Below are 17,840 nucleotides of genomic sequence, written 5' to 3' on the forward strand. Positions count from 1 at the left end.
TTTATCGCATGTCTGTGTAACTGACCAAAATCTTTTTCCTGGTGTGCCATTGTTGATCGGCAGTTGCCACATCTCTAACCCACATCAAAGCCAAACCAGCGGAGACACACAGTGCTGTTTTCTGTAGGTTGTGTGTTATCATCTGCTATTCTCTCTAAAAAAAAGCATTTCTCTCAACGCCTGAACCACAGAATGGACTCCTCAACACTTGTTGTTATTTCAGAAGAACCCTAACACAGGTTTCAGTAAAGCCCATCACTCACCTGCTGGTGGCAAATGTTATGTCTGTATGCAACCTGGTGTCTACTCTGTTCTTTTGTCTGAGTTTCCCAAGGAAGCTGTTTCTGATTTAAATATGTCTTATTACTCTCTCAGAGGTGATGGTGGTGGGTAGGGGCTGGGTGGGGAATACTAAGGGCTTACTGTAGCATCTCTAAGTTCCTTGGGGCAGGGTGGGAAGGGATGATGTGTGGGTTTGCGTTAAATGTATTATTTACAAAAGTGATTGTACTGTTTTGTAATGTTGTGTAGGAAAAGTGTTATGTATGCATATTTTCAATAAAGCATTCAGGGTTTTGAAAAAAAAGACCAATGAAAGTTCAATGGGGCAAGAGCCAGGTTTTGTGTCTTTGATTAGGGCTTAAATATCAAGATTTATAAAAAATGATGGCATGGTGTGTTAATGTCTTTTCGACTTGTATAAATAGGAGAAAAATATTAAAAATGTTTTTTACATTGGGAAAAAACTAAATATTAGGATCCTATTGGTAACAAGAGGGCTAAAATCGGGTTAAAAAAAATATACAGCAATAAACACTCTAAAGCTAGAATTTTAAAATGCACAAAGAGCTCACAAATACGAAACAGCACAGAGATCTTGGTTTCACTGTGAACTACAAATATCCTCTGCTCAGTGACACGAATAGCATAAACAGTAAACAGGCCACATTCGTTTGTTTTGCCTCGCTTCAATGGGAGGGGCGTCCGCTGTGACGTCACCACGGCCCTCCTCCTCCTCCCTCCGTCTGTCTCTCCCTCAGCGGGTCGTTCAGTTGTGTCGAATCCGAAAACCGAGCACCGTCGTGGGGGTACCTGGCGGTTAACCGAGCTCCTACGGCAGTCATGGCGGCGCCGTTAGCCCACTTTGATGAGGACTGGCAGGACTTTAACGAATTCAAGCCGTCCTCGGAGTCGGCCGAGCAGCTGGACAAGCTCAACTCAAACGTGGGCGACCCATCGTCGGGCCTAGACGATTTCTCCGACCTAGACAACAGTTTCTCCGGGGAGATCTGCAGCTTCAAGTCGATGGAAGACCTCGTCCACGACTTCGACGAGAAGCTGACAGTGTGTTTCCGAAACTATAACACCGCGACAGAGAACATAGCTCCAATCAAACCCATCACCGAGGATAATTATCTGAAAGACGACGAGTGAGTGTGAACCTTTACGCGGCTTTTGTTTACGCTAACTTTTAATCTCTTTGCTAGCTAGCTAGCTAGCCAGCCGACTGCGTTAGCCTAATCAAGCTAATGCTGCCCGGCGATTGATTCTCTACATTAGCTTAGCCTCAGTCTGTGTGGATGGAAGTTTAGCCTTCGGTGCTGAAGCAAATTTGTAGTGTCGGCGAACCGGACACCTGCATTTATGACAATAGAATTTTACGTTCGGACCGCATTGGAATTAACATGGTGCATCAGTTTAATATTAGTGAGTTGTGTTGTGAGGTGTTGCCACGTTAACAGCACTTGACTTCACGCTAGCTTTGCTAATAATAGCTTTTCACTGATCCATGAAGTTTATCGAAAGCAAGTGAGCGGGTATTGACCCATGTCTATGTTACTCTCTGCTGGCTCCAGACTTGACCTTTAGGGGCCCTGCTGTTCTTTTGACTACAAACAGCCCCAGCGTGTCATATCTTCTGCAGGTAGTCATTACTTGCGTGAAGGTTACGCTGTCAGCATCTTTTCTCAACATCTTACCAGACTGCGTTATCTCAGGCGGGGGTCCTCAGTATCTCGTATACTGAAATGCTGAAGTACATCAAGCATAGATGCGAATGCAACTGTATGAATCCCTTTCCTTTTGCCCTGTGATTCCTCCTGCATTCAACCCAGCAACGCTGTGACATTATTAGGTCTGATCAGTGAAGGCATTTAACTTCCCCTGTTGATCCTGCTGACTCTCAGGCCAAAGTGATTTTTTAAATATCCCTGTGTATACTTTTAAAATGTACTATTAATGCATATAATTGTCATCTAAGGGACAAAGACTATTTTATTCATTTTTTTAAGGACAGTTGGAAGACTAGACTCTGACAACACCGTGTGAGTTTGCACCGGGAGTTGTTATAGTTACAAGTACATGTGCTCTGGATATCCAAAGGAATGTATAGATTATGGTCATGTGGAGAAAATACATCTGATGTTGTTTTAGGTAAAGAAACAGAGGAAGGAAGGAATGGAATAATTGGCCGACAGCCCAGTGAAGCCCAAAGAGCAGTGCCAGCCTCAGTGAGAGTCTTTTCTGGCTGGCTGCACTTTTGCAAGCGTGCTTAGCTGCTTAACAAGTTCTCCAGAAAGACCATGGCTTAGACGAACACAGGGGACGACAAGCTGGAAATGCATTTGCATTTCTTTGTGTTTCTTTGGGAGTGTGGATTTCAAATAGCAAAATGTGTCTGTGTTGGTCAGGAGTTGTGCTAGTGGAGTATAAGTATGCCGAAAAAACAATCTCCATATGAATTTGTTTGAGATTTCAGTAGAGCTAAATACATCGATTCATGGGGTTTGCATTTACATGCGAGTTCTCTCTGTGAAACTGAGGGCAGTGGCCTCACGTGTCTGAGACAGTGTCATTGCTCAAGGCACGAAAAAAAAAAATCTCCTGCCAGCCTCTGCTCTATTTAGAACAACCCAGCAGCCCCCATTCCCCAAGCTGTGCATGAGCACTTAAGGGAGAAACATGCAAGTTACGTAAACAGTTGCCTGTGTGCGTGCATGTGTAAGAGAGAGAGGTTATGGCACTGCAGAGCCACTCTGACACATGGGTTCACAGCATCCATCCTCTATGTGCTCACAGCAGTTGGTGCCAGGAATAATAACAAAGTGACTTGCATGTCCACTTAAAAACTAACCTTCATTTTTGTTCTGCAGAGACTTAATTCTTTAGTATTGCATGGTACCAAATATTACCAGCAAATGAAAACAAAATACTTAAAACATTTAAAAAAAAAGTTTTTTTTAAATAAATTTTGCATAAGCTGCAGTTAGGTTTACAGACCTCTGTGTCAACTATAGGCTGCTGTGTTTGTGTGTTGTGGTTTCAGGCGACTGCTGTGAGATGCAGCACGAATATAGTTAAATGAATTTGACATTGCCAAGTCATGCTGTATAACAGCAAAATGAGAAGGAGAACTACTCTAAGCTGAAGTCACTTGGTGTCCACCACCCAGTTCTGTTTATTATAACAGTACATTTATTAATATTTCAAGAAACTTTTTTTCAGGGTGTGGAACGCTTTGACGGATAACTATGGCAACGTGATGCCTGTGGACTGGAAGACGTCGCACACTCGCTCCCTACACCTGCCCACACTCAACCTCACTGAGCATGAGGTACATCTCATACATACATTCAGAACAATGTGTGATCTAGTTAAAACTGTAACATCCATCTCTACCTTCCCCTTCTTCCCCGGTGGACAGAAGTTAGATAACCAGTCTCTAGATCTGTCAGATGATGAGGAGCTGAGGGAGCAGATGGATATGCACTCAATCATCGTCTCCTGCATCAACGATGAGCCACTCTTCACAGCTGAGCAAGTAAGTTACATACGTACACATGCAAATTTTGCTCCATGTTGTATGAAATATCTTCTACTTTTCAATCAGCTTTGCTTTAACTGCTTACATACACAAATGCAAATCATAGAAGCATAACAAGGGGTGAAATTTGGAGTTGACTTGTCCAAAAGACTAGAATATATAATTTGTTCACTTTTATCCAAGCATCATCTGTGTGTTTTTCCAAATTCTGCAGTTGTTTCACTCGATCACCACATTAAAATAAATCCTGTACCACACCATGCCAGGCACCTGTGTAATAGTGGTTTGTCTGCTGTTGCCTAGGTGATAGAGGAGATAGAGGAGATGATGCAAGAGTCTCCAGACCCAGAGGATGACGAAAGTCCATCACAATCGGACCTGTCCATGTTGTCTCAGGACCTCCACGCTTTGAAACGCTCTGGCTCCAACACCAGCTATGAAGATCGTAAGTGCCAACCAGGCCATTTAAATTGACTAGGAACTTTGTGAATAAATGTTACAGCTACTGTGATATCTCATCTTTTTCAAATCGCTTAATGGAGCATGATTGTTCAAATAGTCCAGCTACACACATGCCACACTTATGTAATGGGTAACAAATGTGAACAGGCACTGGGTTATATAATGATCATATACTCACATGCACATATACACTTAAATGCCACTTTTATTATGACATTCATTGTTTTCACACATAAAGAAGCACACTTAGGGACTGTATACCCCAGTTCTTCTAATACACATTCTCATTTTCCCCAGGTCTGCGTCAGCTGTCTGTATCTGAACTGACTGAGACTCTGGAGGAAGTGGAATCAGCCATTCGCCGCTACAGTGAAGAGCTGATCCAGGCTCTGGCTCTGCGGGATGAACTAGACTATGAGAAGGAGGTACTTTGGTTCCCACAGTCTTGATATGCACCAATATTAAGCTGCTCCTCTTGTAACCTGTATGTAGACTATAACACTCAGTTGAGGAGGATATGACCATCTGTTGTACAGTCAGAACAGGCTGCAGTGCTCGTAGCGTTGCGTAGGCCAGTGAGAAAGGTCAGCAAATGGCTTGAAGCATTACTCTTCCATTTGCTTCAATGTCATGACTCTGTCATGGTGTATTTTTGGCAGGGGCAAAAATGGCAGCTTTGTATGTACAATTAGATGAGTTCAGAATGTAAACGGGATATCTCTTAAAAAACAGGTGAAGAACAGCTTCATCTCGCTGCTGATTGACGTGCAGAACAGGCAAAAGGAGCATCGCGAGCTGCTGCGCAAAAAGAAGAAGATCAGAACTATGACTACAACCGGTCCCAATGGCCAGAGGACAGCCAGCACACACATACCAGGCACGGTGAGTCATGTAGCCACACTGTGTGGGAGGCACAAACAAAGACAAACACATATGCCCCATGTGCATGATTAGAGTGATGAATAGTGAAGTAGACGTATATGCACAGTCACACACGTCTCTGAATTCTGAGCAGATGTGCATGATGCATGACCCGACAGATAAGTTTCGTTCCACGGCATCTGGGGTTTTCGGAGTCGTCGTCTGCTTTCCCTTAACATAGAATTCTCCTTATCTTTATTCACTCTCCCCCTTTCCCTCCTTCCTGTCACTTCTTGTAGCTCCTCACTCTGGAGGGACTCTCCAATGTCATTCAAAATGGTCTCCGTCAAACTTTTGGCACCACAGGAGGGGACAAACAGGTGCCCCCTGCTCTTTCTTTCCACTGCAGATGCACTCTTTGCTGTTTTTTTTTTAAATTTATTTTTCCCCCTTGTTTCCACTTGCATGCTTTTTTCTTTTTCTACAGATACAGCTACGTGTGTTTGGTGTCATCTGTTCAGTTATGTCTTCAAAGTATGATTTATTTGTGGTTATTTTTTATTTTTTATTGTAATTTAAATAATGTAATGCATGTCCCTGATTTTCTACTGTCCCATAGTATTTTCAAGATGATGCTCTTTCTTTAACCACTGCTTTCTTAGTTTCACCTCATTGGTTTCTCTAATAAGCCTCCCAAAGCTTTAAACCACCCTGTTCCATATAAACCTGATATGATCTTCACTTGATAGCACATGATTTATTTAGAAGAGTGCACACAAATGTAATATTTTTATTGTCTTATTTCGTTTCAGTACCTGACCACAGTGATCCCGTATGAAAAGAAGGCCGGCTCCCCTTCTGTTGAAGACCTGCAGATCCTCACAAAGAGTGAGTCCACAGATGTTCCTGATCATTCATTTGATTTGCCAGAGGTTTTATTAATGTTCCTAAATATAATGCACTGCTCTCCCTTTGCTTAGTCCTCCATGCCATGCGGGATGACAGTGAGAAGGTTCCTGCCCTTTTAACGGACTACATTCTCAAAGGTAATCATTTCATTTTTGGTAGCTTGCTTATTGCTTTTACTTTCACTAATATGAGCAGAGTAAAATTATGTTAGGATTGTTTCACATCTGTATGACTCTCTTTTTGTGTCGCTCCCACCTATGACTCAGACATTTAGTCCCCTATTGCAAAAAGTGCAGCATTTATTTCTTCATTCATACAACAAACAGAGGATGCTGCTGTGAAATAAATGGAGGGCAAAGTGCTTTTCTTGACATCTTTCACTGTTGACCTGTACCTTCCTTGTCTCTTGTTTGTGCTGCACTATCCATTGGTTAGCTCTGGTATAAGAGCAGTGGAAACTGAGGTTTGTGAGGCATTGACACATTAACACAAATTCTTCTCCTTCAGCTTCCTTTTCTGACTCTCGTCAAATGTCCCTTTCTCTTCTCTCCTCATAGTATCACTGTCTTCCCCTTCAGCAGCAGCTGTCCCTCACTTCTTCTTTTCCATAGCGCCTTGTGCTGTGTAGTGCTTGTGGCTGCACTACACTTACCCTGAGACATGTGAATACACTCACACGTATGATTCCTCTAACCGCAAGCTCGTAGTAGCAGCTGTTCAAGTGTTTGCTTCTCACCTGTAGAGCCCTTTCCTCTGTCCTCGCTCCGCATTTCTCCACATGGTAGCTGCTCTCCTGTCATTTTAATGTCATCACTAATTACCATTTTTTTGTCCCCACAGTTCTTTGTCCCACGTAAAGCCAAAGGCATCTTCCCAGGACCATCAACTGGACCATCGCTAGTGGGTTCTGGTAAATTAAAAGAACCCATATAATGGATTGAAACTTTCCTCCCCATCTTTCACAAAATAGACTTTTCCTTTTGGCATTTTTTCCTTCGGTCACACTGTTGTTTTTAACTCTAGTTCCAATATTTTTTTATTAACTTTTTATTGCCAGAGTGCTACATGTGCCCTGTATATCTTTATTGCATGATGACCTGTCTGTGGATGGAAGTAATCAGTATTGGTCCCAACACCTTCCTGATTAACTAACTACTCAGGAGGTATAGTTTTTTATTCAGCAGACCTGTGTGAGCGAAATCCAGGCCAGTTTCTTGCATGTGCATCCACGGGGTTCGTGCCTGACAGGAAAAACAAATCCTGGTCGAATCCCTAGATCTCAGTGCCCTGTGAGGAAAAAAGGTTGAAAATGTGATTGCTAAGAATCAAATAGCAAAACACTTTGATTTAAAATGTCCAAATTGTAGGTCTGCCTGTCTTTACACGGTGGTTTTTGGGTTTATGCTCATTAGCTGTTATTTGAATGTTGAAATGAAATATTTTGTATACAATTAAGTGAAATTGCACAATTTTAAAGAACTTTTTTACTGAAGAAGGGACAAAGATAAAATGAAGAAGTTAAAGTGAGTTTGAAAGTTAAAAGCAGCATGAACAAATACTGTAAAGCATATTTTTGGATAAGGAGTTGTTTTTCATAAGATTAGGGAATTGCAAGTAGCCACTTTTGTGACCACATTGCAGCATCATTGCTGTCTAACACCCTCTAAGCCCTAAAGCAATGGCCGCTTCCCCAAAACTTTATCACTTCCCCTAGAGCCATCACATCAGTCTGCATTTTACCTTATAGACCTTATAGTCATATTGTTATATAAATAGTATGTTGTTAAGATAATTGTATAGTTACTCTTCTATTATAAGTTGTGGGGGTTTCTCTGTTTACCCTTTTAACTGTTGTAGCAATATGAGTCAGTGTTTGATGAAACTTAGAAATGTTGCTTTGTGCCGAAAACCTGCCCCATGTTGACGTGATCATTTGCTCAGTTTAAATTCTTATCAGAAGTCTTAAAGGGGCATTCCATTGACATTACTCAACCGTTAGTACCAGTCACCCTGGGAAACCAGTTTGTAACAGCTTATAAACAGAGGCCAAGTGTCAGAAGCTTGAGAGGCTCTTAACTGTTCAGTGACAGTAGCATAGATGCACTTTTGATCTCCAGCAGCGAGGCATCGACTGTATCTGATTAAAATGTGATGCATGAATTTCATGCTTGCAAGGAGATAAAAAGGGACACAAGGACTAAATGGGCGTGATAGAGATGTTGGGGACAATTGCACAAAAGATGGCTTAAATAGCAGGGGTGTATTCTTTTATAAATAGATTACAAAAACATGGCACTATATTTAACTATTTGTTTGTACTGTGGCCAGCTTGGAAAAACCATTCATAACTTAGCATGTGCTGCATGCACTTTACTGCTGCCAACGCATTTAAACATTATTATTAATGTTTTTGTTTACAGATATGTTAGTGTCACACTAAAGGGACGGATGTAGGATGCATTAATGCTAACTTCTAAAAACAAATGAACATTTAAGTTAACAGGTTTAATAAAAATCACATAGAAGGTTGTGAGTGCTAATGATACACAAGCCATTTAAATGAAACAATGCAGCTGATTGTAATCTGGTACATTAACAACTTCTAGGTTTCTGAAATGGTAGACAGTATAGAAGTTACTAAAGATTCATCTCAGGCCTTGTGGTCTTTTCTTAACAGACATATCAAATAGATTTATATTTATATATGTTTGACAAAACAAGCAATGTAAAGGAGGCTGCCTGCATAAGTGTCCAACTCCTGTTGTCTTTGTAATATAATTCTCCTGTTTGGAGGTTTATGTTTACTGTCTCATGTGGTACTGCAGTATATTAATTTATTATGTAAATGTTCATGTAGTATCCATGTTATTGACTGTAGTGGTTTGTACCCACATTGCAACTCATTTCAAATAAATTAATGTGAAGACATTGTTTGTGGTTTGTACTGGAAAGTGTTACTGCAAAAGATGTATCAAAATACACATTTGATTCAGGTTGTCAAAATTACAAAGTAGTATATAAAGTGTACACAGAAGAGGCCAGAAACATAAATAGCCGATAAAGACATATTCATGAATCATTGTTGGCCACTACACTATGACTTTTTTTTTTTAAACCATATACTACACAGATCTATTTAACACTATACTTTTGGCAACATACTATACTAAGCCAAATTGTTGGTGACATACTGTAATATGACCTTTTTAGTAACAATACTACACAGCTCTAACATAGTGTACTCTTTTTTTTTTTAAGTTACATATTGTACTATGATTCTTTTCTTGGTGGCATGCTGTACTATGACACTTTTTTTACCTACACTACACAGATCTTTTTAACAACATACTTATGACTATTTGTGGACGACATACTTTACTATAACCCGTTCAGGCGACATACTATTCTGTGGAATATATTTGGGTGACATACAGTACTAACTCATTTTTTTGCAACATACTGTGCTGTTTTTTGGTAACATACTGCACTATTAGTCTTTTATGACTCTTTTTTTACCTACAAACTACTCTGAGGTCTTTAGACTTTTGTCCTCGTGGTCATTCCTTAACGGACATATCAAATAGTTTTAAGCAATGAAAAAGAGACTGACTGCAAGTTTCCAAATACTGTTGTCTTTGAGGTAATAATCATCAATCCTGATTGGGGGTTTATGTTTACTGTCTCGTAGTACTTCAGTATATACATATACATGTAGTAGCTGTGTTATTGACTTTATTGGTTTGAGTGTATGTTGCAAATGATTTTAAATGAATGTGTGAAGATTTTATGTTCTGGGTTTTTATTATTATTATTTTATTAGTGTTACCGCAAAAGATGCATCAAAATTCACATTCAATTTATGTTTTAAGCATCAAAATCACAATTTTTGGTGACAAACCATACTGTCTATTTTTAAGCCACATACTGTTCTATAACTTTTTTACTGACAAACTATACTATGGCTTTTTTCAACACAAAAATACTATTTATATACTGACTATATATACTGACTTTCTTTTGACATAAACTATGTGACAATTGTGAGCCGCATACTATAACTATTTTGATCAACATAGTATACTCTACCTATTTAAAGCCATATACTATACTATGACAAGTTTTTAAGTAACATAGCACAGTACTACCTGGGTAATAAATAGTCATGGTATACTATGACGAGATACATATGACTATTTTTTTACACAATTTTCTTTCCAACATACTATAGTATTACTATTTTTTGACATGCTATACTATGACATTTTTAGCTATGTACTATAATGTGACATGATTTTTGATCAACATACAATGACTATTTTTGGTCAACATACAATACTATGACTTTTTAGCCACATATACTGACCATTTTTTTCAATATACTATACTACAACCAACACACTAAACTATGACTATTTTTACAGACATACTGTACTGTGACTATTTTTGGTATCATTATTTTTTGTTTAACAGACTAGATGACTGATTATTTTTAGTGACACATACTGAGTATTTTGGCAACATACTATATTGTGACTATTTTTTTAACATACATCGCCAAAATAGTCAGTATAGTATGTTGACAAAAAGTCAAACACAGTTATGGTCTTCTAGTATATTGATTAAAAAATAGTAATAGTATAACGCAAAAAATATTTATAGTATATAAATAGTATGTTGCCAAAAATAGTCATACTCCTAGTATTGTATGTTTATAAAAAATAATCAGTATGTCACTAAAATAATCATAGTATAGTGTGTTGATCAAACAGTCATAGTATACTATAACCTATTTTTAATGATATGCTGTACTATAAATACACTGACTTTCTTTTGACTTCTGTAACTTGATCTTTGGCAACATATTGTACTATGACTTTTTTGCCACTGTAATATGACTATCTTTAGTGATATACTAAACTATGAGTTGGTTTTGGTGACATACTATACTATGAGTATTATCAGTCACAGTGTACAACTATTTTTTGTCAACATAGTATACTATGAGAATTGTTAGCCACAGACTGTACTATAACTATTTTTTATGAACATAGTACATTTTACCTATTTTAAGTCACATACGATGACTATCTTTTAGCCAGGTACTATTGACTATGACTATTTTGTTAAAATACTATACTATGACTATTTTTGATCAACATGCCAACTACTTTTAGACATACTGTACTGTGACCATTTTTGGCATCATACTATTGCTATTTTTTGATCAACATACTAGAAGACTGACTATTTTTTAGCAACGCACTATAATGATTATTTTAAACAACATAATATAGTGTGACTATTTTTTTCGACATGCTATAGTGTATCACTAAAAATAGTCGTAATATAGTATCTTGATAAAATATAGTCATAGATTAGTATATTTTTAGCAACATACTGTACTATGAGTTGTTTTTAGTGACATACTATATATAGTCATAGTATACTAGATGTGACTTTTTAGTCACATACTATGACAATTTTTTATCAACATACTCTACTATAAATATCTTTGACATCATACTATTAATATTTTTTCATCAACATCTTTTTCGTCAACATACTATGATCAACACACTATAATATTACTATTTTAAGACATTGGAATGACCATTTTTTTAATCAACATACTAGAAGACTACTTTTTAGCAACACAGTATCCTGACTATTTTGGCAACATACTATGTTGTGACTACTTTTTCCGACAGACTATAGTAAAGTATACTGTTACTATGTTGATAAAAAAATAGTTATAGTATAGTATGTGGCTAAATGTAGTCATAGTATACTATTGATAAAAAATAGTCATAGTATACTGTGACTAAAAATAGTCATAGTATAGTATGTCACCGAAAATCAGTATAGTATATTGCTAAAAATACATCACAGTATACTATGACTAATTTAGATCAACATATAAGTACGATTATTTTTAGCCACATACTATCAATGTGTACTACAGTATGTGTGTACTGTACGGTGTACTATGACTCCTATTTTAGTGATATGCTATGGAAAAACAGTGTACTATGACTCTTTTTGGCAACATACTATACAGTTTTTTTAGTGACATAGTATACTATGACTTTTTTATTTGACATACTATGACTATTTTTTAGTCACATACTATATGACTCATTTTGGTCGACATACTATACTATGACTATATTTTAGCAATATAATATAACTAATATATAACTATGCCTTTTTTGGGTTATACTATACTATGATGTATTTTTAGGACATATCTATATTATATGGTATTTGCGGTGATTATTTTTTTAGAAACATGAATACTTTTTCAGCAATGACATGTTTCCTGCAACACTATATATACTATGATATGACGTGTTTTTAGCACCATGTTGTGTTTTTAACCACAGGTTTCTAATGAAATTTCAACAAGCAAAGAAGTAGCTAAAGACTTTAACAGACCTTAACAGACATATCAAATAGTTTTATATCAGTTTGACAAGCAAACAATATAAGAGGCTCCCTGTGTACTACGTGTGGGTATACAGTGTGCTGTATATCAATTTATTATGTAAATATTCATGTAGTAGTCATGTTATTGACAGTAGTAATGCAAGTGTTTGTGCCAAAATTTCAGCTCATTTCAAATAAATTAATATGTAAAGACATTATGTTTGGGGTTGCTGCAAAGGATGGAAAATTCACATTTGACTTAAGATTTAAGTGTCAAACTGAAAGTTTGAATACTTTATTACAATATTTCTTTAGTACAATACTTTTTCAATGTCCTGTTTTTCTTTCAGTCTTTTACACCTATTTCATAACGAGGGCTTAAGGAAAGTAATACGAAATAAAGCTGCAACTATTTGTTGTGGAGTCTTTGTACGTTTTTAATGACATGGAAGTAATTTGACTCTTTTGCAGTGATAAATATACTCTTACTTTTTGAGTAACATATTAAACTATCACGTGTTATAACCACATACCATACTACATGGTGTTTTTAACCATATTTTAGCACGTGTGTTTTTAGTATAAATGTCATATTGAATCCTTGCTAACAAATAACTGCCATCTTACAGGCAGGTGGGTGCTGACAGGGAGTCAAAACGAGAAAAGAAAAAAGATCTTAATTATTTCTTTTTATCTTCATGGCACTTACAAGTTGCATTGACCAACCTCACTGAAAAAATGTTTAAAAATCCACCACCAGTGACAAATTTAAAGTCTTCCAACCTACAGGTTGGTGTCGGTAAACATGGTGTGTTCCTTTCTCACAGTGCTGAAGCCTTTGATGGTGTCAACAAATTCCTCATCGTCCATAAACTACAAAGAAGGAGAACAATGGCATGTGAATAAGTTGTGTCTCTGTCTTCTCAGTGGCTTCACAGTAGTTGGTCTGGATTTAAATTTACTTACCATTCCACTGTCATGGCCTGAGATGTTTGGGTCCCACATGTCATCTTCTGTGAGAGACTTGCCATCAATCACCTGGCTAACGCTGCGTCTCAGAGAGTTAACACTGAGGATGCCCAGCTCATCCTGAGGAGGCACCTCATCAATGGGCTCACATTTGGCTTCCAGCACTTCCTGCTACAATGGAAAAGAAAAAAAAACGCATTGTGCACACATAAACAACTTTTGTGTACTTCTGTGCGTGTTGATACTTCAGGTTTTACCTCTGTCTTTATAGAGAAGCCCTTGAGAGTTACACTGTTGGAGAAGCCTGTTGTGTCTGGTACAGTGTCAAACTGAAAAAGAGGGTGACAATATTTCCTTGCATGGTTACAATTTTAATTTATACATATACACACATATATACTACATTATATCTCATACAGAACACATTTGTTGTTACAGTCCTCACCAAAACTGAGTTACTGGGTGGGTAAACAGCCATGGGGCTCCTCTTCTGCATGGGCAGGGCCACCAGTGGGGGCCTTTCTCTGGTGAAGGGAGGTTTGTTCACGGCCTGACACACGACGAAAAGAAAGAAGAGACAGAGCCTGAAGTAGACAGAGATTTGCTGCAAACCAGTAAGAAAGTAGCCGTAGAAAGGCTAAGAGTAGCAAATATCCTGACACAACAAACAAGTACTGTCTCTTACCTTATGAAGCATAAGACCCAACACAATGGCCAGCAGCAGCAGGGCAATGCCTGTCATCAGTACGATGAACCACAGCTCCTGGACCAGAGGTCGGTCCTCCTGATCTCCCTCTGCTGGCTCACCACTGCCTCCGACTCCTCCTCCAGGAGGAGTGAGGCTCTGTGAATCTGTAGATAAAGGTAAGTTCAGCTTCTAGTAGGATCTTGGTTTTATAGGAGCAACATGTCTTCTGTGGATTTTATGAGCAATTCCTTAAAGATGCTTGTTTATGTTTATTAATAGACCTCCAGCTATTATCATGCGGTTTCAAAAGTCAACTCTGTGATAACGAAAGACGATCGCATGTCTCCAGGAGATAACCTGTGTAACTGGAGACATGCAGGTTTGCCTGGTCTAGTTTCTAACCTGGAGATAACACACTTATTGACTACACTGAAAAAGATCAAATATACACCTAGTTTTAAATATGTACAACACTGTACACACATGTAAAAACTGCTATTAACCATTTGTTGGTTAGTGAGAATACCAAAGGTGATAAATACAATTTTTGACATTAGGACACAAACATAAAAAGAAATGAACGTTTCTATGAAAAGACATAGAAACGTTGACTCACCAGTGCTGAGGTCCGTGGTTCGGCCTATGTCGGGGGTTCCGATGGCCCCTCTCCGTGTGACATCAATCAGACAAGGAGAAACCTGCCGGGCGTTTAGGATCACACCTGTTGCCCCATCAATATTTCACATCTTCCTTAATCTTGTTGATTTGCTGTAGTAAACCCCACGAGTAAAAGCAGACTCCAATGTCTGTGTTGGGTGCTCAGGCACAAATGCTGCCTACAGAGCAGGATGAGAAAATGTAGCTAAAATAGCCGTCATCCAACGTGTGGCCTAGCTGTTTTTTTTTTTAACTCCCATGAACCTTTGCGCTTTGTTCAGGGCTCCATAGCAACAACCAAGCATCAGGTTTCAGTTACCATAAACAGGTATTGGTAGTAGCTCAGGTGCACAATTTATAAACACACAGAGATTGAGACAAGTTTGCCAAGGCATTTAATATTAAAGTCAATTTTTTTAATGGTGTTTTGGAAAACATGAAGCTATTACACTCCAATATTTGGTGACGCAGCCAAGGAACTGTCTCTCGCATTCTACCCGCTGCTCTGATAAAGAGGTTTATTCCATATTAATGTAGTGTCACAGTTTAGTTTTTGCTATATTTTATACTGATGCATAATTTCAGCTTTTATGTCCCGTCATGTTGATGGATGTAAAAAGACTGGCACAGCTAAAGGCTTCTTTCTCTTGTGTAGACACATTTATGAGCTTAGTAGTCATCTCAATCATCTCACACAAGTAAATGGTTTGCTCAACTTGTAAAGAACCCTAAGTCTAATGCTCAATTTTCAAAGTAACAAGAAGTTATTTACTTTATCAGGCTTAGACCCTGATAATGCAATTACTGTTCAGTTCAAAACCTTGAATCTGCCAGATGAAAGCATCTGCTTGTAACTCTTCTGTGACACATGAGGGAGGAAGAGATACAGATGTAACAGATTCACTGTTTTATATTAGGAAATTATTATAACAATAACTTCATAAAATTTCATAGCTGAAGTCACAGGTTGTGGTACTTGCGCCCACTCAAAGTGTGGCTAACACAAAAAGGTGCTGTGAACTATGTTGGCAGAAATACAAATTCTTCCCATTTCACTACAGCAACAATAGCCTGAATTCTTTTAAAAAGTTATATAAATGTTACAATATGTTCTAGAAAGTCATGTTTGGACCCTGAAGAATGGACAGACAAGCCCAACTCAGTCTGAATTATTTTATTTTCCAATAATCTTTAGGTGTTACAAGTAAGTGCGATGCCTCACAGCAAAAGGTGGCAGCACAAACTGAAAGGTTTGGAAGTGCAGAGGGCGAATGCAGAATGGGAGATGAGTTGATGAGCCGGTTTGAAGGGCCGGGGAGAGGTTGAAGCGTCATATCAGACACCCGTCTGGATGTTACGATGCCGGTGGGAATGTCCAGGGATTTTCCTCCGGAGCAATATCTGGCAAATCTGAATCCTCAATGTTTGGTTAAGTGACTAGGACAAAACGGGTCAAGGTCATGATGTGTTCATGGCCAAAAACCTCTCTAGAGCAGAACTGCAGGGAAGACATCAATATGCTTCAGACCCACAGGTGAAACTGTCTATGAGCCGAAATGGCCGACGGTCGCATTGCATCATGGGTCCAAACATTTTATAAGCGTATATTATAATAAAACATTAGACTTGATATTTCTTCGACGTTCAGTTGAGTGAACATCACCAGTTTGCCTTGTAACGAGTCTGCGAAATCAGCTGAACAGAGAGAGCGTCACGCACGCTTCAGTTTGTCGTAGCATGAACTAAAAACAGCGTGGAACTAGACATGGCATGAAAAAACAACACTTACAAGAATTCGGCCGGCAGCTTGACTTAGGGACAAAATAAACACGAAAAGACGTGGCAACTTCTGCGATCACAATCCGAGGGCGAACTAAAGGAACTGACAGGTGAAAGCAATTAAACGACAAGGTACCCTCATTAAGGGGGAGGGCGAGGCAACCGGAAATAACGTTTCAAAACAAAACCCGGAAGTCAAGCTGTCGAGCATGACAAGAAAATGAAACCCATCTTTGCAGCCATTTACAGTTTTACTCTGTTTTTAGAAACAGTCAACTTAGTCTGATAATTATAAACAGGCAAACAAGTAAAATACTGCACTGGCTGGACTGGAGTCCAGTGCTGGTAATATTCCATCTTCACCACACGATGGCACTAGGCAGCAACTCTTGGCTGCGCTGTTGCGAGGCAGTGTCCGGTATTATGAGTCAACAGCTGCAGAGAAGAAACTAATTATGCGAGTGCAGCTGCAGTACATATCCTCAGTCCCACACAGGATCACAGCCGTGTCCCGCGAAGGCCCCAAACAGCTGGAGGACAGCGCGGCGGTTGCGTCCAGCTGCAGTGATGTCAGCCTCTAACTGTACATATACAGTTGTCCGTCCGTCTGCTGTGGGGGGATGATTGAGAATGACAGGCAGGAGGTACAGCAGCTAATTTAGTAGCAGTATGTCAGGGCGTTCATGCTTGTGCTCCAGGAAGGCATAAAACTTTAAAGTGGTTGTAGCTCAAAAGTAACCGTGGACGCGGCCGTGTTGCCTCCTCCCACCTGAAATTTGCTAAATTAAACATGAATCAAGCTCAACTGGACAGAAGAGCCTCTCAAGTGATGACTTTGACAGTTAATAATAAATTCTCTGCTCATTAGAGTGTTTTTGAACACATCACCTCTGCAGTTTTTCCTTAAAGGATTGGTCAAGTCTTAAAATCCACCCAGGGCAAAACACAAACCATTATAATTATAAATCTAACATTATTGTCTAAAAATGCATTATTTAATACTTTCTTTAAACAGTCAGTGCTTGCTCTCGTCTTCCAGACATCACCACTCTGTGTCAGAGGGGCCCCCGCATTAACTAACAGCTCATTTGATTTATTTTTACAGACCAGCTCTCCTCGGTCTAATATCCTAATCAGCATTCATACCTTGCTGTGATGATTCGGGACAATGCTTTTTTATTGAGGAAGTGATCTCACCCTTGAGTGCCAGAATCAGCCTTTTTTACAGCCCATCTCCTCAGGGCCCCATCCATCACCAAGGTGTCT

The 17,840-nt window shown here is 38.8% G+C and overlaps 2 protein-coding genes across 6 annotated transcripts; one reads left to right on the top strand and one right to left on the bottom strand.

Annotated features, from left to right (window-relative positions):
• Window positions 1–1,031: 1,031 nt before the first annotated feature.
• fez2b (fasciculation and elongation protein zeta 2b) lies at window positions 1,032–8,983 on the top strand. Of its 3 annotated transcripts, XM_029141269.3 has the most exons (11): window positions 1,032–1,430; window positions 3,505–3,613; window positions 3,704–3,820; window positions 4,127–4,268; window positions 4,583–4,710; window positions 5,018–5,167; window positions 5,446–5,526; window positions 5,959–6,034; window positions 6,127–6,192; window positions 6,491–6,518; window positions 6,896–8,983. In XM_029141269.3, the coding sequence occupies exons 1-10, from the start codon at window positions 1,123–1,125 to the stop codon at window positions 6,499–6,501; spliced, it is 1,188 nt and encodes a 395-aa protein (XP_028997102.1). In that variant the 5' UTR covers window positions 1,032–1,122; the 3' UTR covers window positions 6,502–6,518; window positions 6,896–8,983. The 3 variants fall into 3 exon arrangements, with proteins under 3 accessions (XP_028997102.1, XP_028997101.1, XP_028997103.1); XM_029141268.3 differs by lacking the exon at window positions 6,491–6,518 and having other exon boundaries at window positions 1,033–1,430; XM_029141270.3 differs by lacking the exons at window positions 5,446–5,526; window positions 6,491–6,518 and having other exon boundaries at window positions 1,033–1,430.
• On the bottom strand, window positions 7,203–17,128 carry si:ch211-57i17.5 (usherin). Of its 3 annotated transcripts, none has more exons than XM_055506073.1 (8): window positions 16,585–17,128; window positions 14,755–14,974; window positions 14,136–14,302; window positions 13,896–14,000; window positions 13,708–13,779; window positions 13,448–13,621; window positions 13,307–13,354; window positions 7,203–7,342 (listed from the first exon to the last, which is right to left on the bottom strand). In XM_055506073.1, the coding sequence occupies exons 3-8, from the start codon at window positions 14,190–14,192 to the stop codon at window positions 7,328–7,330; spliced, it is 471 nt and encodes a 156-aa protein (XP_055362048.1). In that variant the 5' UTR covers window positions 14,193–14,302; window positions 14,755–14,974; window positions 16,585–17,128; the 3' UTR covers window positions 7,203–7,327. The 3 variants fall into 3 exon arrangements, with proteins under 3 accessions (XP_055362048.1, XP_028997105.3, XP_028997104.3); XM_029141272.3 differs by having other exon boundaries at window positions 7,204–7,342; window positions 13,269–13,354; window positions 13,448–13,618; window positions 16,585–16,772; XM_029141271.3 differs by having other exon boundaries at window positions 7,204–7,342; window positions 13,269–13,354; window positions 16,585–16,739.
• Window positions 17,129–17,840: the final 712 nt, after the last annotated feature.

The sequence above is a fragment of the Betta splendens genome, chromosome 24 (assembly GCF_900634795.4).
Source record: "Betta splendens chromosome 24, fBetSpl5.4, whole genome shotgun sequence".
Taxonomy (NCBI): Eukaryota; Metazoa; Chordata; class Actinopteri; order Anabantiformes; family Osphronemidae; genus Betta; species Betta splendens.

Coding starts and splice junctions, on each gene's coding strand:
- fez2b (XM_029141268.3), top strand. CDS start 1,123: ATGGCGGCGCCGTTAGCCCACTTTGATGAGGACTGGCAGGACTTTAAC. Junction 4,269..4,582: donor CAACACCAGCTATGAAGATC/GTAAGTGCCAAC, acceptor CATTTTCCCCAG/GTCTGCGTCAGCTGTCTGTA. Junction 6,035..6,126: donor CCTGCAGATCCTCACAAAGA/GTGAGTCCACAG, acceptor CCCTTTGCTTAG/TCCTCCATGCCATGCGGGAT.
- si:ch211-57i17.5 (XM_029141271.3), bottom strand. CDS start 14,192: ATGACAGGCATTGCCCTGCTGCTGCTGGCCATTGTGTTGGGTCTTATG. Junction 14,001..14,135: donor TGGGTCTTATGCTTCATAAG/GTAAGAGACAGT, acceptor GTCGTGTGTCAG/GCCGTGAACAAACCTCCCTT. Junction 7,343..13,268: donor ATGTTTACCGACACCAACCT/GTAGGTTGGAAG, acceptor TTTTCCTCACAG/GGCACTGAGATCTAGGGATT.